At 37.0% G+C, this 22,922-nt stretch overlaps 1 protein-coding gene and 5 non-coding genes across 7 annotated transcripts in view; 2 read left to right on the top strand and 4 right to left on the bottom strand.

Moving 5' to 3' along the window:
- Positions 1 to 22,922, top strand: part of LOC140241746 (prominin-1-A-like) — a 35,958-nt gene that overhangs the window by 6,024 nt on the left and 7,012 nt on the right. For both annotated transcript variants that reach the window (XM_072321494.1, XM_072321496.1), the window contains exons 4-20: positions 1,254 to 1,374; positions 2,154 to 2,220; positions 2,995 to 3,084; positions 5,460 to 5,674; positions 7,393 to 7,479; positions 7,919 to 7,982; positions 8,392 to 8,468; positions 8,933 to 9,012; positions 10,479 to 10,631; positions 10,979 to 11,102; positions 11,580 to 11,677; positions 12,088 to 12,178; positions 12,892 to 13,038; positions 13,593 to 13,679; positions 14,025 to 14,108; positions 22,040 to 22,093; positions 22,757 to 22,837. In XM_072321494.1, coding sequence (XP_072177595.1) covers positions 1,254 to 1,374; positions 2,154 to 2,220; positions 2,995 to 3,084; positions 5,460 to 5,674; positions 7,393 to 7,479; positions 7,919 to 7,982; positions 8,392 to 8,468; positions 8,933 to 9,012; positions 10,479 to 10,631; positions 10,979 to 11,102; positions 11,580 to 11,677; positions 12,088 to 12,178; positions 12,892 to 13,038; positions 13,593 to 13,679; positions 14,025 to 14,108; positions 22,040 to 22,093; positions 22,757 to 22,837 — 1,720 coding nt within the window. The remainder of the gene's footprint in view (positions 1 to 1,253; positions 1,375 to 2,153; positions 2,221 to 2,994; positions 3,085 to 5,459; positions 5,675 to 7,392; positions 7,480 to 7,918; positions 7,983 to 8,391; positions 8,469 to 8,932; positions 9,013 to 10,478; positions 10,632 to 10,978; positions 11,103 to 11,579; positions 11,678 to 12,087; positions 12,179 to 12,891; positions 13,039 to 13,592; positions 13,680 to 14,024; positions 14,109 to 22,039; positions 22,094 to 22,756; positions 22,838 to 22,922) is intronic.
- Trnah-gug (transfer RNA histidin (anticodon GUG)) lies at positions 430 to 501 on the bottom strand. The gene has a single exon. It is a non-coding gene; the product is annotated as a tRNA-His (tRNA).
- On the bottom strand, positions 3,578 to 3,649 carry Trnah-gug (transfer RNA histidin (anticodon GUG)). Its single transcript has one exon. It is a non-coding gene; the product is annotated as a tRNA-His (tRNA).
- Positions 14,441 to 14,513, bottom strand: Trnak-cuu (transfer RNA lysine (anticodon CUU)). Its single transcript has one exon. It is a non-coding gene; the product is annotated as a tRNA-Lys (tRNA).
- On the top strand, positions 16,322 to 16,393 carry Trnah-gug (transfer RNA histidin (anticodon GUG)). The gene has a single exon. It is a non-coding gene; the product is annotated as a tRNA-His (tRNA).
- Positions 17,792 to 17,864, bottom strand: Trnak-cuu (transfer RNA lysine (anticodon CUU)). The gene has a single exon. It is a non-coding gene; the product is annotated as a tRNA-Lys (tRNA).

Below are 22,922 nucleotides of genomic sequence, written 5' to 3'. Positions count from 1 at the left end.
ATTTTACCACTGCTGGTTACAGTGTCGATTTACTCCATTCTTTTGAAGATTTCCATACATGAGGAACATTCAATTCTCATTGTGCATAGAGTAGGGTCCTAACCTCTTGTAATTTTTGACAATTTAACAAATTATTACAAAAGTTCCAAAAGTGGTATCAAATTCATGGACACTACAAGTAAAGTGCTAGTAACATTATTGTACTTCAGTATTGGTTCATATAAATGTTAACAAAAAAGTAGGTCGTATATTCCGCGATCGTTTTGCTATCACGAAAAGACGTTTAATGTTCAGTTTTGCATGAAAAGGGGGGAAAGGAAAAGAAGATGTTCCCAAAATGATGTCATTATTTTGAAGTAAGTTTGGATATCAGATTATAGTGTTATATCGCAAATAATAAAAGCAAAATGACGAGTTGACAAAAAAAAATGCCGTGACCAGGATTCGAACCTGGGTTATTGCGGCCACAACGCAATGTCCTAACCTCTAGACGATCACGGCGTGCCACATGTCCTTGACACGGCGTACAAGTTATTTTGGCGTACAAGTTCGTTATGGTGATGTACGTCCACACACTAAGTGTAACCATGGTCAGGTTAAAACCCACAAAAGATCACAGATTTTTATGTATTGGACAAAAAAAAAAAGAAAAAGCTCGATAAAATTTGTCTTAGCTGGGAAAGTAATCTTTTCTCTGCGTACGCCTGTCAAAATCTGGCGGCTAAAAACAAAACCGAAATCAAGATAATAACAGTTTTTCTGGACCATGCTCTCGGACAGGCAGCTTTTACTGGAGAATAGAGTGCAATTCTGAATGATACTTAGTGTACAGCACGCCTGAGTGACGCTAATCTTTAAATCCTCGTTTTTCCCTTTTCAGTGAAACTCCACATCGTAACTCTTTTTTTCTTTATTTCAGTCACTTTTGATTGGGTTGTATATAAAATGCATATAATTTTAAGAAGTTCAAGGCTAAGAGCTAAAATGCTAAGAACTACTGTAAAAAACTATGTAGAAAAGTGGAAATTCATTTTGGTCTCCTTTTCATGGGTTTTGAGCTGGGATGTCACAAAATTAATGTTTATGAATAATTCATAATAATTATCATCAATTTTGCTTACATTCCGTACTTGCATAGTTAATGATTATTATGTGGTAATCCGACATTTGACCGACATAACTATCCTTTTTGCACAACAGAGTTAAGATATAAGGTTTATCGCTCCTTTTCCTTTCTTTCGTTCTTCTTTTAGTTGTGCTAGTTATTTAACTTCACCGTCAACCTTGCGAGTATACGGGACTCTTCAGCACACCGAGACAGTCGCTCAAGGAATTTTTGAAGACATTGAAACTTTCAAAGACGATTTTATAGAGGTATGTATACGTATGATCAGTTTGTTCTACCCTTGGTTCTAGATTGGTGAGAGTGCTTTATATCATAATTGGATTATGTGTAGTCCTTCCTCGGCCAAAATTCGTCGTCTCCTTGACGTTTTGAAGACACTATGATTGACAGTCAATTGAGGTTGAAAAGGTATGGAAGAAATGCTTCATTTTATTTCACATTTGATCTTCATACTATATAGATGGACAACTGGAAAGAGAGAGAGAGAGAGAGGGTAAAATAGAGACTTGTCTTTCCACTTCGCTATAGTCTTTGTTAAACGTAGAAAGATAAATAGTCATGATAACGAGTACATTATACTTACTACATTTAGTATACTTGTACTTTGAAGCTGTGAGCTTTCTTCTTGTTAAGATGTGTACTTGAACGAAAGGAATAACTGTCTTGGCCATTTTCTTTAGTGTCCGTCATGATGTGATGAGCGGTAATGATGAGGTCACCCATGTGAATTCGGTGATGGTAATTCATGGAATGAATGAACCTAGCACAAGTAAATAATGACAGCGCGATCTATACGTACTTTTTAGGGTTGTATTATTATACACATCTTTTATTCGCATCCACTGATAAGTATAGGGTCTCACGCTGTAAACAAGAACATGAAAAATATATGTTACGTGTTTGTAATTTCCATCTTCTATATTTTCTTAACACTTTTTTTTAAACCTTTGCATTCTGTATAAGAGCCAAGTAGCTTGATTATTATTGATGGATAGTGTCTCTTAAATTCTCCCCAACTTTCCCGCAGGACTTAGAAAATATCGGACTCACTGAATTCGGGTCTGTTGCCGATACTGTCAACAGCAAGTTAGATGGTAAGTAACATTTTGTCGAAGATTTTTTTAGTGATCCCGAGGTCACTCCAAAATTAGTGAAAATAAATATTTTCACTCAAAATTCACTCCAATTTCACTCTAAACTCACTCTTTTCTTTCATTCATTCCTTCAAGAGTAAACACTTTCACTCGTTTTTGTTTTTGTTTTTGTTTTTATTTTTTGTAATAAGAAAACGGGTATTATACTTATTGGTCATGATCTCTTCCGTGTAGCACTATAGACTGGTCAGATGCTTGAAATATTTCAGTTGCCCCAGTAACGACATAACGCTATGTATATATTTGAATATTTTGAATTTTGTTGAATAATACAGCAACATAGTGTTGAGGATTACAGTAACTGTTGCACAAAATTTTGAATAAGAAATATACTACCCTCTTGACGTATTCATAACAGCCCTAACTGCATGTTGAGATTATAAATCCTCGTGCCTCGATCCTGAGAGAGGTGTTTTTTGATATCCTATATAAAATGAAACTCTTATTCTATTTTCTTACTATTGTTGTTCTTATGTGACATCCACAGTTTTATTCCAAAGAGGGTAACTAAATCTTTACAAATTAGAATAAAATCATATTTGATGATAAAGATGAATAGAAAAAGGAAATAAAACGGAAAGTGCTGACGAGCAAGAAACAACGAGACCAAAAGTTGACGTATACGTGTACGCAAAAAAAAGAAGAAGTGAAAACAAGATTGTTTGAAGTAATCCTCAGTTTATAACCTTGCTTTTCTTTTCATATTTCCTTTAGATATTGGATCACATGTAGCGAGCCCGTTGCTATTGGATACAGCACCATACATAGACCGATTGTCTTTAGCGGTTGACTTCTTGGACGTCGGTAAGAAACACTTGTGATAGGGTTAACATTGTATAAAATGTAGCGCACATTGATTCAAGTTGCCTGGATATAATTCTTTACTTTTAGATCGCACTGATGATTTCAGATTTTTTTTTTTTTTTGAAGGCTGTGTCGTGTACACCTACCCTGTCGAAACAAGAAAGAACAAGAACAAGAAAGAAATGAAATTATATTAAAGTTTCAGTGATATATGTTTATCATTGTTTTTGTGTATATAATTTCATACTATTGAATTAGTATATTACTATATAAACGTAAATATAGACTGATGTGTTCTCATTGCTTTGATGTTAGTTTCTTTAAATATAAAATTGTTATAATGATGATGCGTTAGGACAGAATTACGACACTAATATTCCATTACACCAATAAAATTCGCCCTCGAACAAAGCATGGACCTACAATAACAAGGTGAAAACGTACGTATATTCTAAAATGATTGTAACAACTGAAGAAAAACTTTGGCAAAAAATGCCGTGACCAGGATTCGAACCTGGGTTATTGCGGCCACAACGCAATGTCCTAACCTCTAGACGATCACGGCGTGCCACCGTGCGGTGCACGCCCTTCTGGCGCTTTATAACATTATATAGTCAGAACCAGCTCTCGCAGTCCCGTGGAGTGCGGTGCGTGCACACACCGTGATACACTCTTCACGCGGGTGTGCAATGCAAAGGCAGTCGCAATGGACTCGCACACATGCATAGCGAGCAGAGTTCTCTGGCAGTGACTCGCGCGCACACAGCGATAGGATCGGAGCGTTGATCGGAGCGAGCTCGCGCGCTGTGAGTGCGATCAGAGTTCATTGCTCTTTGTGTGCATGTCATAGTCAATAAGCGAGCTGCCTTAGCCTTGCAAAAGGCTATCGTACTGTATTTAATGTAGTGCTGTAATTATTATGTAAAATAATGATATTATAAAGATAAAGTCGCAAATACAATAACAACAACAACAACAAAACATCAATGTAGTGCTGTAGTCTTGGCGCAGGCTCCTTTACGACAAACAAGGTTTTGTGCCTGCAATAAAAAGTCACGGGACAGTGTCCCGTGGTGCACGTAGTAGTCTTGGCGCAGACTCCTTAACACCCAACAAGGATTTGTGCCAGCAATGGTGTGCATGCTGCGGAACTGGGCCCCATGCTCGTGGTTGTATTGTGTCCACACAGAAATTGTAGACCGCAGATCAATAGGTCTATGTTGTAAACACAGAGACTGTTCTCCCGCAACAACAACACAGAGCGAAATACTGAGTAGATCTACAGTGTTCTTTGTAACAGTAGGCCCTGCTGCTATCGACGCCATACAACAAAGTTTACCACCTTCTCTCGTCTAAAATTTCATTAGTTCACAAAACGCTCAATAATTATTGTGACGTAGGCATATTCATGATTGGCAAGCAGTCTTCATATTCCAGCTAGAAATATACATATCCCGAATGAGGTTACATCATTGCAGAGACGTTCAGAGGGTTCGAAAGACCTCGGGGGGGGGGGGGGGGGGAGGGAGGGGAGGAAGAGAGGAACAGTATATCCCCACAAAATTTCAACCTTCCCCGTTTTAAATTCTTTAGTCTCAGATATTGGATTTTCATAACTATAGTATTTTCATAAGTATTTGATTGATAAATAATAAATTACAAAATCACTGACAAATCTAATGATTTCTTTATTTCTGGCAAAAGTATGATAAAATTTGAATAAAAACTATACACATTATTTGTAATATTTCAGATTTTCTGTAGAGATCTCGATCGCTCCAAATTAAACATGCTTTCTGCCATTCTGATTTTATTCTAAATCATAATTTCCTGTATAATCAAGAGAAAGAATAACTTTAGATGTAACATCACATTTCCAAAACAAAGATGTTATATTCTGTGGAGCTCATGGCAAATAATGTACAGGTCTTAGCCCATGGCAAAGACTAATTTTTGACCTCAATTTATTTTATATAGAATTTTGTATTGAAAATGCCGAAGTTTTTGCTTCAAGTAGATTTATAGGGAATGTTAAGCCAGTCTGGATTTTGATTATTAATTATAGGGCCTACCGTCTACACATTTCTTTTCAGATTTAGGTGGTTGAAATGAGAATGTTTGGTGTATAGCCTGTATCGACGTATTTTTTGGTCATTTTGAAATATATATATATATATATAGGCCCTACCTCTACATATTGTATCTTTTCTTACAATTTGCTTTTTCCACTCTGAGCGGATTGCGTGAATGACCGAAAATTATTCTAAAAATTGCTGAAGGGGCATTATTTTTTAAGTTTTAAAAAGGGATTTCGAGCCAAATAATATCATTTTTATTTAAACTCACTTTTATTAAAACGATTTTCCATCCCACAGGACTCTGGATTTTCAGCAGCAATGGAAACCCGCTGGATGTAGTGTTGAAGAATATTGCAAACTTAATTTCATCAGGACAGGTGCTAGAAGCCAGTCTCAGTGTTGCTAAAGGGAATCTCACTACGATACGAGATGATTGCCTTGGCGACCCAACGAAAAGTGCGTCTGGAGCGTGCGACAACATACCCGATCCTGCAGATATTGACTTCAGTGCGGTAAGGAATAAGGGTAGTGACTACAGCAAGTAAACATTAAGAAATAAAAAGTGTATAATTATGAGCATCATATTTAGTGGTCAAGTTTAAGTGTATAATAAAGTATTTTTAAGTGCATTGAAAGGGAAATGCGTATCATACAGTGTGTTGAGAGATCAATGATTTTTCCGACTCGCAGGTGGAGGAAGGGGAGGGAGGGGGAGTTGGTCAGAGCGATGTGAGCAAAGGTTTCGTTTTATAGGCCCACCTCATCTGGCGGAGGGGGGAGGGGGGATGAGTTAAACATTGCAGTGATGTCTATCATCCACCATCCGATCGTCTTACTAGTATTTGTTTGTTTTTTCGTCTGCTGTTGTCCAACGACACTTTTTACCTTTTCTTTGTCAAGACTGTAAACCGACATTGACTATGTTTGTTTTATCTGACACGGCTTAGCGCTAAATATAAATTCAGTAAATGATATTCCCTTTTCAGATTCCTAATTTCATTTCATTTGGTTGCTTTATTATGGCCATATAAGTTACATTATATCATGTCAGACACACAGAGCTGCGTATATCACAATATTGCCCTATTCATTGAAGATGGTTTTCAACTTTTTTTTTTCGTTTTTCATTCTGACGAAGACTGGCGTAATTCAAGTCCGTATGGGTGATAACTCCATGGACGTTTTGCTCTACATGAGAAGTTATTATGTATAGGGTCACGAATTAAAGTGCTCTTACCGAGTACAAGCACCAATAACTTAAGGAATTAAAAGTCTTTCATAACGTGATCATCGCCATCGGCATTATGTCACGCGATATTCTGTGTAAGTGGCATGTGCTGGATGTGTCAGTATATAATATCGACACTTGTGATTCTGTGGATTTTTCAGATTGGTCAACGTGACCTGAAATGTGAATTCTAGGGGCGGAGTCTTGTCTTAGTGAAGGTTATTTGCAGTATGATAGACTTTTCTTCTCGGCTTTGGAGAGCGCGTACTATACGGGGCACTGACAAACACGATAGAGACGATTCACAATACTTTCTCTTTCGACTGAGACAGTTGGCTTGTAGATCATTCTTTGTGCATGTTCAATTAATATTGATCGCTTCGGACTTTTCCCAGACATGACCACCGAAGGACTGTCATTACAAAAGTCAAGAATCCCCTCCTATCGATTTGATGTGATTATATCAAAGACTCAACTGGTGTCTGTTGACGACGCGGGAACGTGACAATCTTGAGCAACGATTTGGGAGTCTTGAAGAACATTCTTGATGTGAATATTAGAAGATCCCGGATGAAACAGTATAGGCCTAGATGAAAACAGAGCTGATTGCCTGTTGAATTAAACACATTCATACGCATGATCAGCCTCGTATGCGTACAATGTTTGTGAATGCAACCATGTACAATGATGTATGCCTTTTTTCCGATACACGATAACAATTACGAGCATTAATTCATTTCTCGTAACATTTAGAGATCGTCAGTCAAGAAATAGGCACATCACAGGTTTCCTCAGCTAGACGGCCTGCAAATATTGTATATGTCTGTATCGGGTGTCAGAGTATAAACACGCACCAAAAAAAGTAAAGAGACATTAACAATTTACGACACTGCAATGTTCTTTTCAACAGGTTCTGACGTCATTGGATGTTGCAACTTGCTAGTCACAGCACGACCCTTTAACGTTACCGCTATGCAATTTCCCCAATATTTTTCTTCCCAGATCGAAGATAATCTCAATCTCGACCTTGAAACCATACGAAATGAGACCAAAATAGCCATGGCAACCATCAGGGATTTGCTAGAAGAGGTAAGCATAACCTTTTCTTTATAACTATACCTGAACTGCAAGGGGCCAGACATCACAAGCATATTTTCTGATTTTTATTTTGCATTTTCTTTGTAGCTGAATATCTATAAACATGTAAAGTGATTATTATTGCATTGGATAGTAAAATTAGTTACTTAATTAAGTTAGTCATGTAAGGAAACTTCTGAACATGAAATATGCAGAAGCTATTATAAATTTTGCAATTATCTTTGAAGACGTGAAGTTTGGTTCTCACGTAGCGCATTCATTGACTTGTGCAAAAGATCAATGAGACAAGCTGTCAGGACAACACATCCCAATTATTATTCGTTTGTTAAAGGTATGAGAATGTCTATGAGCTGGAAAGAAAGTAAGCGTAAGTATTTTGAAGTGAATCAACTTGAATAATTCTTTCTCCTCATAATTTTATCTTTTAAAGGGAAACGCCACACTGCAAAATGTGCCAGATCTGATCGTTAATGCAAGTGGTTCGACGATTGAAGGTAAAACTGCTGAAATGATAATGAAAATAATTAGATATTCCATGCTTACACGATCGAGACATTTTGCCGTGTATATTTGCGTGCATTTGAACGCTTTTTCAAAATGATTTGTTATACTCTTTTGTATTACATTCACAGTGTCTTTGGAATTCTTTGATATGTTACTGAACTATGACAACAAGAATAGCAACAATGATGATGATATTGATACAATCATAATAATGATATATGTATATATATGTATATATTATTGTATATATATTTATATATAGAATTTCATGATTTTATAATAACAATAATGATGGTAATGGTTATGATTATAATGATATTATTTTATTATTATTATTATTTCTTATATATGTTATCATGTTGTATAATACAATTGTATTCTCTGTACATGATTACGTAGACGTACGAGCGGCAGTCAGTGATCTTCAAAGAACCGTGGAAGATCTCGTCAACGATACTACATCCACTCTGAACGACGTACGGTGACCAATTATTCATTTTTTTCCCATCTTGACACCAGTGTTAAGTCTCCTCTCTTCCTCTCTCGTCGGTAATCGAAACTGGAGACATGATAATTATGAGTGTTAAAGTTTGCTTATTAGATTTGGAGACGCATGAATGTGTGCATATTATATCCCTATTCAATAATTTTGCATTTCGTGGCAACGAGTTTCTTTCGTTTGCTTTTTTTTTTTTGTGCTCATACACGTATCTGTGTCTGTTTAACAATTCGTTGCAGCCACACACACACACACACTTTCATCATTCTTCCGCGACCAATCGATAATCGTTCCCTCTGGCTTAACCTGCTTCATTGTGACCCAATGAATCAGGTTGGTGCTTGTTTTGTGTGTTTTGTAATGTAATGGCAATGTAAACCGCAAAATACTAGTAAATATGAAATTATTATCATAACCGTTTTCAATTTCTTCATTGGATAGATGTTCGACACGTTAGATCTTGGTTCCTGGAATGACACCGTTACGACCACACTACAAATTCCACTCGAAGAACAGAATGTGTAAGCTACTGAACACACAGGAAGTTATTCCTTTTTTTATTATTGTTTGCCGGAAGGGATATGTCAATTATAGCAATATTATAGCAATATTATAGCTTTATATCAACATTACTGACTCTTAATGCTTTTCCCGCTTGAAACCTGCTTCATCACCATTGAAGTATAATGCAAATTGGCGCTGTGTCACTCTTTTGATGTTGCTTATTGTTACGGCGTGAAAACATATAAAAACGTATCAAGCTGCTGCTACTGGCCACCAGAAATACCGCTTGATTCGGTAAATGCGAGCTCGCTGTGTGCCCAAAGATTTATAAGAACCCGTTTTGAGTCGCATCTACATTAATGTTTCTAGAGCTGTGACTGAAATCACAACGCTTTACTCACACTCAAGCCGTTAGAGTAATAACAAAGTCATGATTTTTGTCGCATTCTAAACCATTGTGTATTAGATTGAATATCAATTTATCAACTCTATGAGTATAATCTTGCCATATTTATGTTTTTATATAGCAAAGAATTATTACCAGAGTTATTTAGTTCATTATCAATTTTGTACAATATTGATATTCATAATTATAATACTAGATCAAAATTTCATAATATCGAGTTCCGTATGGACGAACTAAATTTTCACATTCATTTATAATTCATCAAGGACCAAAACTGTGGAATGATTTACCAAGTAGTATTAAAGATTGTTTACGTTGAATTCATTTAAAAGAAAACTGAAAAAGAATCTGGTGACAAAAATTTCATAGAACCTGTAGAACTTTCTGTAACTGTAATGATATTCTAATTTGTGTGTGTTTTTTTTTTAGTGCATCCGGTTAGATGACATCTAGATAATCCCCCTCCCCACACACACACACTGTAATACTCTCTTTAATTTCTGTACTCTTTGGGGATCATACTTATAAGTTTTATGGAATCTCCATAAAAACTTCTTATGATCCCTCCACGAATCATCCATCATGTTATTATTTCCTTTCTTCGTAATTCAATTTGTGTTTGTTGAAACACCTTCTTGGAGAATATGGTATTTTATGTGTATTGTTCTTTTACTCTGTATATTCCAATTTATGTTCATTATATCACATTTTATGTATCCTTTGTATCCTTTTAATGATTATGTGGAAATAAAATTGAATTGAATTGAACTCAAGTATATAGGGTTGTGGTAAAAGGACACAAACAAAAAGCAAACATTTCATTATATTCGAACATGAAATATGAATAAAGTATTGTGATGAATATTTAATCTTTGTGACAATGTAAACACGAAAAAAGAGGCAGGCAAGAAACATGAATGTTCAGTCTGTTAATGCCGGAGGTCTTATATAAAGTGTGCGAATACTGATGTTGAAACGGCATACGCGTGACGCTCGCTCTCAATATTTCAAAAGACATCTCTACCGTAAATCAAGGGTCCTTATTTCTTATTCTTTTCTTTGTTTTATAATGGGCAGCAAGATCATTGCTACGTGTCTGCCATTGGTCCTCGGGCTAATGGTGATCCTGACGGGGGCTGGGCTGCTACTGGCTTGCTGCGGGTTGAGATACAACACCGGACCCACACATCGAGGCTGCCCTAGCGAATGGGGAGGCACTATGCTGATGGGGTATGTAGTCAAAACAACTGATTAAAGCGTGCTTAATTTATTTGTGTGTGTGAAAGTACGAAATCATTCAATGTAGAGATACCATTTATCATTAACGATCTCTCTTTGCAACTGTTCACTCACATGAAACTCATGATCAGCGACTTCGAGGTGATTATGAAAATTGGATGCTATGAGGTAGTAGTCGTGATCTGCTGAAGTCTTTTCCTGAGTGGAATCGTATAATCATAATGTTTGGCATACATTATAGATATTCATACTAACGCAAATCGCCTAACAAAATTCAGAGTCTGCTAAGATGGCAGGTATTCTCAAGCTCAACGACCTGGTAATGACTTTTCTTTTAGCTCCGCCTGCTGGTCTTTCACCATCTCACTCCTCGTGTGCCTATTGGCTGCCGTTCTTCTCTTCCTTGGATCCACCCTTTCCATTGGCTGTCAGACTCTGCTCGACCTGTCAATCATTCGAGAGGTGAAAGTCATCATAATCATTATCATAATATTTTGATGCCTCCGATAGTCCTGATGTTATCAGTATCATTGACGATTATTACACACATGTGACGACTATGCATCGTAATGTTGAATGATGAGCTAATGAAATGTCAATTTATGAAACTGGTGATAGAAGTAAACATAATCGTCGCCATGATAATGATATTGATGTTAAAAGTAATGAACTATAACATTTTTGCGTAAGTAGCTGCACTGAAATTAACACACATGCAAAACATTATGATTAATGTAGTCCACATCTTTCATTCGAATTTCATCTTTTTTCGTTGCTAGGATACACGTCTAAACGGGAGAAAATATACTTACATCATGATCGCATAACATATCTACCTAAACGGGTTTTATCAAAGTGTTATTGCAATTCATTTAAAGATTATTGAATGTATTGTTCTACATGCCGAAAGCTGCTTCATTTTCTACCTATTCCATGCAGGTCGTCGATGACCCGGTCGTGTGGGGAGGCAGCTCGCCTCTTAGTAATCTCCCGCTTGGTAACGCCACTCAAAACCTCTCCGTCTACCAGATTCTAGAGTGAGTAACTATTGACTTCTCTGTAGTGATTTTAAACTGAATAGTTTGAAGGAGAAACTTTTCATAAAAAGCGAAAGATAAAGGACATCATCAACTTGAATCCATGATGTGTGCATGGTGCAAGTTGGGGTAAATACAGACGATCTAGAAAAAAAAAACAAACCCAACACAATATATATTCAACAGCGATGAAATTATCATTACCGTGCCCTGTTAAGCACACCATCGTTGTTTTCTTTTTCATATTTCTACATGTACCTATTCCTACCATAATAGAGAGGATTATTACTCGTACAGTTCATGAATTGTTGTCTGTATATGCATATTATGATAATGTTACGCCATGACAACTAACCAAAATCTGTAATGGTTTCTTGTGCTTTCTCTTGATCTCTCGACAATAATTCCAGGGATTGTAAGGATGACGTCACTCTCTACAATGCTTTGGATCTTGAGTCATCAGGACTTCTAGACCTTGTTCTTGACTTAGATATCCGTCAGGTGAGTGACGTTCGTCTCCAATACTCTGTTTGCCATAGATCACCGGGATTATTTCAGCAAAGCTGTCTTTTTTTTTTCTTCACCAAAATACAGCTAACGCCGACATATTTACAATCTTAAAAATACCTATTGTTTTCTCCTCCCAATGTCATATGCACAGATGCAATTAAATGTCTTTTTTTTCCCCCTGGACTCCATTCGACAACAGTGGGCTCTCCAGCCGCCGTGTGTCGTGCTTTATGCGGAAAATAAATACAGTACCGGTACAATACACTATAATCGGTAGGATTTTTCCTACAGCTTTGGTATCATAACGCGGCCACTGCATAGTTTTAATTTTCAACCAGTCAAAGTCTCAAAGTGTCAATAAACAACGACGTAACATAAATCCATCAGCAATATGGTAAGTAAGCGTATTAGATGTCTGACTGTCTATCTGTCTGTCTTTCTGTCTGGAAGGCTGATGATGGATAATGACATATCTGAATGTCTAAGCCTTTTAAATGAATACAAGTTCAGTCTTAACAACATTAAACAATGAGAAATTCATAAACAAAGTATTTTTCCGGACATGGAAGGGGGTGGATAATTATATGGTGTCTTCATCCTTTATCATCCCTAAAATGAACGTTTGCGGAAATTCAATGATATTCTGACCACTAGTGTAAAACAACAAACATGAGGCTCGAATGTTACTACGCCTTTTCCTCTAGATGTTACCAAACTTCACCAGTGTGTACGATCTCGTGAATGACACCGTCTCCGGGATGGAAATCCTGCCCGAAGGCCAGACTAGTGATCTCCTGGACGAACTGACTGGACAGTTGTCACCGCAAAATATTTCCACCACGCTTTCAGAGGTAATGGACACAAGTAGCATTAGAATGAAATGCCGTTGTTATGTATGGTGTATGTGTTGTATTTCTACATGATAAAACCCTAACTATTATGGTATTGGTTTTTACTATGGGCCCTGTTGCGATTCAGTTTGTAAGATTAAGGTTCTTGTGCCACCGGTCATGCCTATTTGCGCTAATGCGATCATGTCAAGTTGTGGTTGACTGTGCGTTGTTGCAAGAAATCTCTGAATATGATGTGTGTTTGAGATATCCAAATTTCACACTCGAGTTTCACCTTAGACAATCATTGGAATGGGTCAAAGGAGATATACCGGTACCGTCAAAACATGAGTTTGCTTTGCATCCTTTGCTTGTAGCATTCTCCACTGGAATATGTGCCCTTCCAATATCAACTTGCCCGTCATCGGCATCTAATGCTGTTTCATCTAACCGTTACACTAATTTGATGTAATTCAACCTGAGCATGAAGTTCATCTTTTATAGCTGTGATATCGTATAGTTCGCATATGTTTGGTTTTTTTTTTTTTTTCTCCCCCTTTTTGCTCCTTCACCAGATGGAGCTGGCAATCAATCAGGTTAGTCTTACTAACGTGAGTGACGCCCTCAACGACGCAGCCGACGCGGTTGCTGGTGCCTATCCTGTAAGTTCAAATTATTGTATCTCATATTTGCATTGCCGTATTTCGTGTATACTTTCACACTCTAATCAGTCTTTCAATCCTTTCTGTAGTTTTCCGCCTTTCAATCACCTGATAACTGATTTACTAATAAAGCATCTTCCTTCAGGAAAACATCGATACAAAGAAAGAAAGTTTTAATGTTCTCACAAGCTGATCCTTCTGACAGGACGAAATCAATGAGAAACATTTTTCAGCACCAAAGTGAGTGATTAATAATATAAACAGCATGACATGCATCAGCCATGTCTATGTTGACACAAACTTACAGGGTATTCGTTTTTTAATGTCTGTCTTTCATAAATCCAGGACATGGCCAATGACTTACGCTCTCTCGCCGACAGCTTGACGCTTATCGACCGAACAGATCTACAGGCGGTCAGGAATTTGACGGTAAGGCCAAGGAGGTTTATTTACCGCGGTTTTCATGTCAAGTTTCCTTTCTTCCCGTGGTATATAAACCGGCAGGGAACGACATAAAATGGCACAACTGACATATATCGAATAGAAGTAAAAAGAATAGCATCTCTGGCTAATACATTAAAATTTGATTATTTTTCTTCTCAGACTATGTCATTTCGGGTTTGGTTTAAAAAGAATGTCTTGAAATCATGAATCATGTATGCCATGACTATTATTTCATAATGCGCAATGCAGTAGAGTATTATATCTATCTGTGCAATGGACAAATTAACATCTGTTAATAAAAAGAAAAAATAATAACTCGCCCAATGTGGGGCTCGAACCCACGACCCTGGGATTAAGAGTCCCATGCTCTACCGACTGAGCTAACCGGGCGGTGACGGCACATCAGAAATGAAGAGGCCTAATGTCAAGTCCATCGTCCAAGCAGGTTCATCACCAATCCCGAAGTAAATCGAACAAAGTTTGCTGCAAATCTGAAAAAAAAAAGAGAGTTTTGTGTTGTCAACAAGTAAACAGTTTGTTGTTACTTGTTGCATCTGCTAAAATTCCATGTTAGAGGGTATATAGTTGGCGGAAGTACAGACTGCATATGCCAAACGTATGTTGCAATGTAGTGCAGTCTCTGATGACATTGCCACATTGTCTCGTCTAATGATGTACGGGATGAATGTCAGTTACGTAAAATATGGCAGCAGTTCAGTAGGTCTACGATCAGCATGATCAGGGCTACCACTTGAATAGCAAACCCTCGATTTCTGAGGGGAAACTCGAATTCTTTGACTCGATCATCGACTAATACTAGTAATTCATCAAACATAATGGGAATTTGACCCAGGATGTTTTTGTTGTTTCAACAGATTAATGAAATTTCAGCTATTTAAAATTTGAAATATTTAGCCAAATCATCTCATGCTGCTAACCTTAGCACCTGACAGACAGACTGACAAACGAGCAAACAACAAACAAGGACCATCTTGTGATGTTGATACCGACGGCTTTCTTGGCTTCGTTCCCTTCAAGTCATTGTTTACTGCTTTGAAGCTTGTGTTTGCACCCTTTGCCTTGTACGGTTGATCCTCCTGTCATTTGGAGATGACATGCATTCGACACCATGTCGGGGTAATGTTGCATCTCACCCTCCGTAAGAGGGAGAGAGATAGAGGGTGGATGGGAATATTGAAGTTAGGAATAGGAGACTTTACTCCGATATTTCTTCGACGATATCAGCATTAAGGAATATATTCAAAAGTAAAGTTTTTATCTTAATGCAGAAACCTTCACCGGTATTCGTTGTTCCACAACTTCTTGATATTTGAAATGCCGCATTCTAAGATAAATGTTACAAATGTTATTGATGATAAAAGTGACTAATAATGATTATGATAACGACATGAGTAGTTGACTGATAAGTCACAGACACATTATAAGCGGAATGAATAATCGTATCTTCCACGAATACTCCTGCAGGGACTTTATAAGATCGCAACTGATATGATTTCGAAACTATCTTTAAAGATTGCACAGGTTAGAAAATCCTAATACGACATGAGGCTAAGTCATTAAGCAGGAGAATAAATTAGCAAAAAGTATAAAATTGCAAAAAGATAAGTGGAAAGAACTCGTCCAATGTGGGGCTCGAACCCACAACCTTTGGATTAGGAGTCCCATGCTCTATACCGACTTTGCTAACCGGGCTTTGACGACAGTGAGCTTTTTAGACTCTGACTTTCACTGAGAAATAATATTGTGCAAAACTTGACAGGTATTTTATCATTAACAACTGTAGTTCCGTATTGAGAGAAGATTGACGTTTGTTATTGATGTTTACACTTCACATTGTTTCAAATATATTGTGAAAGATTAAGACCTAGTTTATATAAGACATATTATACAAATTTACAAACTGGCGATAACATGTTAATGCGTGTGATTTCTCCTTTCTTCCTCCGTTGACGCTTTTGCTTATTCTCCATTTTTACACGTCAGAATCTACGACGTGCCTCATTACCGTACACAATCAATAGTGCATTAATTTGCATAATTACAATACAAGCAATTCGCTCTAACTTCCTCGGTCCCGACCTGCTGCAAATAGAATTCATAGTAAGTGTAGTTATGGAGGGTTAGTGCTTACTCCGTTTCAGGACAGTAGCATGCCGAGCGTTTCACGATCACAGCCAGCCGTGATCGTCTAGAGGTTAGGACATTGCGTTGTGGCCGCAATAACCCAGGTTCGAATCCTGGTCACGGCATTTTTTTTTTTTTTTTGTCTCTAACTCTTCTCCTTCGTGATTTTTTTTTTCTCGAACTTATAATTTCGATTCTCATCCTCTTGTAATTACTTGACCTGTTCTAAAAATCCGTAAAACGTGTTACTTAAAAAAGGAGACAAGTCGTGATATTCGGTTTATTAATATCAGCATAGGCCCTAAATATACATTAATGCAATTATGCCATACAAGATAGATGTGACATGGTAATGGATTAGGATAAAACGATGCATATTTTAATACCGAGATGACCATTTCACTCTAAAAACACAAATGTTGAATTAGCATTTAAAAGGGCCGAGGAGTGATAACATTTTCAAAGTGTTGGTTTTCCTGCTAGATTCAACATTTAAAATGTTATCTTAAAAGTTGGATGCAACACTTCAAAAAATGCTGTCACTCCTCGGCCCTTTTAAATGTTGATTCAACATTTGCGTTTTTAGAGTGTTGATTTATGCATGTGATATGCCGTCCAGTTACAGGGGCAAAGGAGATCTAAGTTTTCAGAAATCCTGTACTAAGTTTTCAGAAATCCTGTATTAAGTTTATTATCCTTTCTTTAATTTATGCCCCTGGTATTTTATGCACATGTTATAATCATTAATTACGAAATGCGCATTACAAGTTGATTTAAAATTTACAAATTTCAATAGCTTTTCCCAATTCATAACATTGCATTTTGGTTTGGGGTAAAATGAGTAATTTTCTGTCGCAAGTTGGTATTTGCGATCGAGTGGTTTAAATCCTCTTAAATACGATGACGCAATATCATCTTCATAATCTATGTTGTGTATGTGAAACTTTAATAGGGTGATATTTCTCAGAAAGTTACCATTCCTTGAAACTCTTTAAAACAACGTTAAGAAAAATTTATGTTGGTCTTTGTGGGCAGAGCGTTACGGATTAAACGAAATAGATGCTATTTCAAGAATGGGAATAACGTCACATGTTATCGATGTTTAAACTTCTCAAGCGCATGGCCAAAAGCAGCCAATATATAGGGAAAAAAATGAAATCATCTGTCCGGGAATTTTTCGTACAAATGTATTATTATGGAGCGGAGTAAAACATGCTGACAGGGCAGTGATTTATACCGCTGTCTTGGCCAGTCCAATGAAAATGACAAAAAGTGCTACTTTTTGGTTACGTCTCTTTTTGGGACCCTTCCTGTTCGTGTAAACGAAGAAGAAAAAAATCGTGGCTTCAATTTTCCACGAGGGATAACAGCAACAGTGTACAGGTGCATTAAAAATACACTGTTGCTGCTCTGTCGATGATATTATTCAGTTTCTCCTTGAACTTGCTTTTAACCATCCCCACCCCCTTTGTGATTGTCAAAAGAAAAAAGAAAAAAAAAGAAAAAAAAAAAAAAAAGGTAGTCGCCCAATGTGGGGCTCGAACCCACGACCCTGGGATTAAGAGTCCCATGCTCTACCGACTGAGCTAACCGGGCTGCGTGGAATCAAGGGATTAAAGTCCGGAATTGTTCGCAGTCATTGATTTTCCCGCTCGCTGCTTTTGAGCGAGACCAGTGGGCGAATCCTGGCTTGCGACCAGCCAGTGGTGATGAATAACTGCAGTACAGTCAGGGAGGTTGGAAGATCAGTGCATTATGTCCTGTTACAGGATGGATATTACCACCTACAAAAGAAGGAGAGCCAAATCTCCATGAGTGTTCAAAACAAGAATGCTGCTGCTGCTGCTGATGATGATGATGATAATAATGATAGTAATAAGACAGAAATACGCATGTACACAGAGAGTCTAGTTGACAAACGATATATATTCTCTTCATTACTCAGTAGATGGTTGTGCTAAAGAGTGAAAATCCAGAATGATTATATTTTGGAAAAAAAAATCATAATCCTCTAGCGTCTAGTTGAGAGAATTTCACGTGGTTATATGTGTATTTTCAACTACATGTATTTTAGAATGTTGGCCTGTTTGATACTTCATGATTACTACACTCAGCAAAAAAAGAAAGTAAACGCTTTTTCAAGTTTAGATTTCTCATAGAATATTTGGCTGAAAGCTAATGTATTATATACCATATTAAAGGTAATTTAATTGGCTATCAACCTGGTAGATCATCAAAAAGGCAAATTTTACGCATGAGTGAACACCATTGTTTTTCTCTTCCGGGGCACAAAAGTAAAAATTGCAAACTGAACAATTTGCCATTCATGCGTATGTTCTCTTCCATATAACAATAAGAACAAACAACAAATTTCACACAAAAAGAAACATAAATCAAGTTGCAAAAATAAACCTTTGATCTCTATGATATCTTTAAAGACCAAAAGATCAATGTAGACTAAAAATGAAGGGGGAAAATAAAGCATCTTGTGTCAAATCTAAATTGAAATGAAATGAGAAAAGAAGTGTAATTAACAAAAATGGTAGAAATTTGAACTTTTTTTTTTCAAATTTGGAAATTGTAAATAATGTTTGGTTCTTGAAATTGTCACATGGATTCTTAAATCACTAGATTGAAAGAAACAGATAAAGAAATTTTGCTCATTTAACCATCTTTATGCTTATTATTCCCTATGTCACTTGAAGTTTGACTTGACAGAAAATTTTTGTTTTTCCCCTTTAGTTTCCCACTTTGTTTTCCTAGAGGTTATGAAGATATAAAGAGAACAAAAACTTATTTTTCCTATTTCATTCATGTCTCTCATTGTGTTAAACTGGTCTTTTTTGTCAATGTTATCGTGAAGGGCATTTGCAAATGAAAGAGAACATGTTAATTTTTTGCAATTTTTAATTTTGTGCCTTGGAGGACAAAAACGAATGTGCTTACTCATGCGTAAAGTTTTCTTTCTAATTAACCTATTAGCTTAATAGGCATTTAAATTACCTTTAATGTGGTATATAATACATTGATTTTCATAAAAATCTTCTATGAAAAATATGACCTCGAAAAAGTGTTTACTTTCTTTTTTTGCTGAGTGTACATGTATTTTGAAATGACGTCACAGTTTATGACGACTCTTTCCAAATAGTGTTCTACTAGTTTTTTTTTTTTATTATGTCACAAAGCGATTGTGACATCACAAAGCCATTCTGATAGACATCGCGCGCTGCTTCGTATGGTCACTCTTTGAAATGTAACAAAGCGTTTGTGACATCACAAAGCGATTTTGACATTGCTCGCTGCGTCGTACGGTCACTTTGTGAATTGTGACAGAGTAATTGTGACATCACAAAGCAATTCTGACATCGCGCGCTGCTTCGTACGTCGTTCTGTGAAATGTAACAAAGCAATTGTGACATCACAAAGCAATTCTACCATCGTGCGCTGCTTCGCACAGTCACTCACTCTGTGAAATGTAACAAAGCAATTGTGACATCATAAAGCAATTCTGACATCGCGCACTGCTTCGTTCGTCGCTCTGTGAAATGTAACAAAGCAATTGTGACATCACAAAGCATACTCTGACATTGCGACAGCGCGCACTGCTTTGTGCGGTCACTCTACGTGTAACCAGAGTTGTGATCCCAAATATACAATAATAGACCTATGCTGCGTAATTTCGAGTTTCTGGTTAAATATATCAGTTCAGTTTCAGTTTAAAGTAAGTTTTATTTCTCCACTTGTATAAAAAAAAAATAAGTATGACAATGTTAAGCATATTCACAAGTCATTAATGTATATAAACAAGAGTTCTCATTACAAACATAATCATGTGAATAATACATATATTTCATGACAAACCTAGGAGGAGACCGTTATCAATAAGCAAATCGCTTGACTTGGACATTGGACTTATTATTATTATTATTTATATTTTTAAATATATTTTTATACATATGGGCCTCGGTGCCCCCCCCCCCCCCAAAAAAAAAAGTACTACTCATCTCGGGACTGCGCCCCTTTGAGAATCGTACTATTTTGGAGTCGCCTTTATAGCTCTGCCCATAGTTCTAACAAAAAACTCTCTTGAAAGGCAAAATATATGTGTATATCAGTAGGCCCTACAATTTTACTGCATAGAATATAAATAGTTAACTGGGCTTGTAACGTCTCCGGGGTTGAAAAGGCATGGCAAGCGATTGGCATGAAAGAAAGTTAAGCAAATGTTGAGGCTGAAAAAAAACCCCAACAATATTGAACACATTCTTCATCAAGACAACCCTTTTTATAAATTAAAGAAAAAAACTGTGGAGGGAAATACAGGGCACCCGAATCAAACCGAGCGTTCCGATAGCTTTGGTCGAAGACATATAAGCCGGGTTCACACGTACAAAATAGCGGGATGACGATCGCGATGCAAATCTCGAGATTTGTATCCCGCTAATTGGTGTACGTGTGAACCCGGCTAATATGATATATCTCTACGAAATGGGCTTATAAGGCCGAGGATGGCCTGTTAAAGTTTCAAGGTCGCCATATGAATTTCTGGATTACTCAGTGTGCGAAGTTCAAAATAATTATTGCATTTAACCACAGATATTTGATGTACTCAAGAATCAATGTTCTCAGTGTCACGTAGACCCTGTGAACAGCGTTCAAAGGTTATTGTATCATTGCTGAGAGTGCTGATAAATGCTCTAATTAAATCTTGCTTGTGTACAGGCCTGTCCTTCTGTAGCCGTATGACTTGAACAGTGTTGATATGACAACACTCACCACCAATTGAGTGTACCGTAGTTATGAATGTGTTCCGTAATGTTTATATACTGTGTGTTTTATTTATCTCGTATAACGGCATTTCTGTCAGTAAACCAGTGTCTATGGGCTCGGAGCTGTGATACGGGGGTCTTCATTTACAAATTAATGTCATTGCTGTCGTCTGACGTCTTTAACAGAAAAAAAAAAGCAAGAAAAAAAAAAAGAACCACAACGGCTACTCAGCTAGTAGGCCCTATATCGAAACTGGTTTTCCGTGCCTGTTCATCCATTTCTCTCTTTTTTTGTTTACTTATCATACTATGTTTGACAACACACGAAATCATAAAATTACGAGACAATCTGGACATACAGCCGCCAAGGCCACAATTTTGGCGATGAAAGTGCCGTAAAGCGACTTTATTGGATGTCCGTGGTCAGCTTACTTCATTCATACATAATACAGACAACATTCAACCTTCGAGTAAAATTATGCTGAAACAACCTAAAACGTATAGGCCTATATGAAGAGTTTGATCACAAAACGAGTTAAGTCCATTCTTCTTTATTTGAGATGTTTGCGATTACATTTACTAAAAAAAAAAAAAGAGTATAATGAGAAAATATGGGATATTTTAACCATAACTTCGAGAATATTCCTTGACGTATAACAAGTGAGATATCACTGAAAAGATTTGGTTTTGCTTTATACTGATGATGGACAACATGGACTTAGAGTTTAGAATGTTTAGAAATGGCACTAAGCCCGTTTTGCCATCAAATTCATATTTTTCTATACAATTTATTTTACCTATCGTTATTGTCGTCGATCCTATATCTGTCATATCATATCGATAGAAATGAGCAATACTGTGTGACATTTCAGAAGAATATGACGTGACAAAGATCGATCGGATCTCTTTTCCTGGGGATTTGAAAACCTCTTTTATCATTCATTTTGTGTGGGCATCCGTTTCCCATCTCTTGACAACACTGCACTTTTTCTTGACTCGTAGGTGATACTGCAGGAAGACGTGACTCGCCTTAACGACTCAGTGGCATCGTTGAGGGTAAGTTAAATTCATAAAAAGTGAACATTTCACTTATACTGGTCACAATCTTACTATGGACCTTTACAAGTGCAAATTCTGAAGCTGACAAAGTGTCAATTATTGCATATCGAGAGCACTCCGGGACCTTATCAGAAGACAAGAGTCTGTTGTATACACATGTCTTGTCCGAGAAAAAAAAAAGGCGTTTAAGTGCACGTGATGAAGGATGTCAGTCAATCATATAACATGACAGTTTATGTCTGCAATATGAATGTGCGCTTTCTCAAACATACAGTTGCCGCTTAACTCACTGTCTTGATCAGGGCAGACTCTCTCTCCCTTCCTCCCTCTCCCCCCCCCCCCCTCTCGCTTTCTCTCACTCTCTCTCTTTCCTTGCTGTAAATAGAAAATGCAAAGAATAATTAATTTTCTTTATACTTATGAATCAATACCTTTATCTCGAAGAAAGATATGTATGACATTGCACTCTAAAAATAACTCCGAGTGTAAATGAAAAATGTTCAATCCGAGAAACTAAGAGATGTTGCATACTATGATAATAAAAACAAAACTAAAAAACAAAAAGTGTTTTCTATAATCTGCCTGAAAGAGGCTATAATATTTACGTTGTATATATTGAACACTCCTCTCTCTGCGTCATGCACCTTACACTCTATGCAGATGGTCTCGCAGGGTGTAGCTAGCTCGGTGGAGAACATCACTTCCTTCATCGCTACTGAGGCTGGGCCAATTCTCATCCAGGCACGTGGTTGAAAAGTTTGCATTGCATGTATACATCGCTTTCATATTAATGTATGCGTGTGTGTGTGCGTATGTTTGCTTAATC

The sequence above is a fragment of the Diadema setosum genome, chromosome 18 (assembly GCF_964275005.1).
Source record: "Diadema setosum chromosome 18, eeDiaSeto1, whole genome shotgun sequence".
NCBI lineage: Eukaryota > Metazoa > Echinodermata > Echinoidea > Diadematoida > Diadematidae > Diadema > Diadema setosum.
This window is presented reverse-complemented; position numbering and strand designations above follow the sequence as displayed.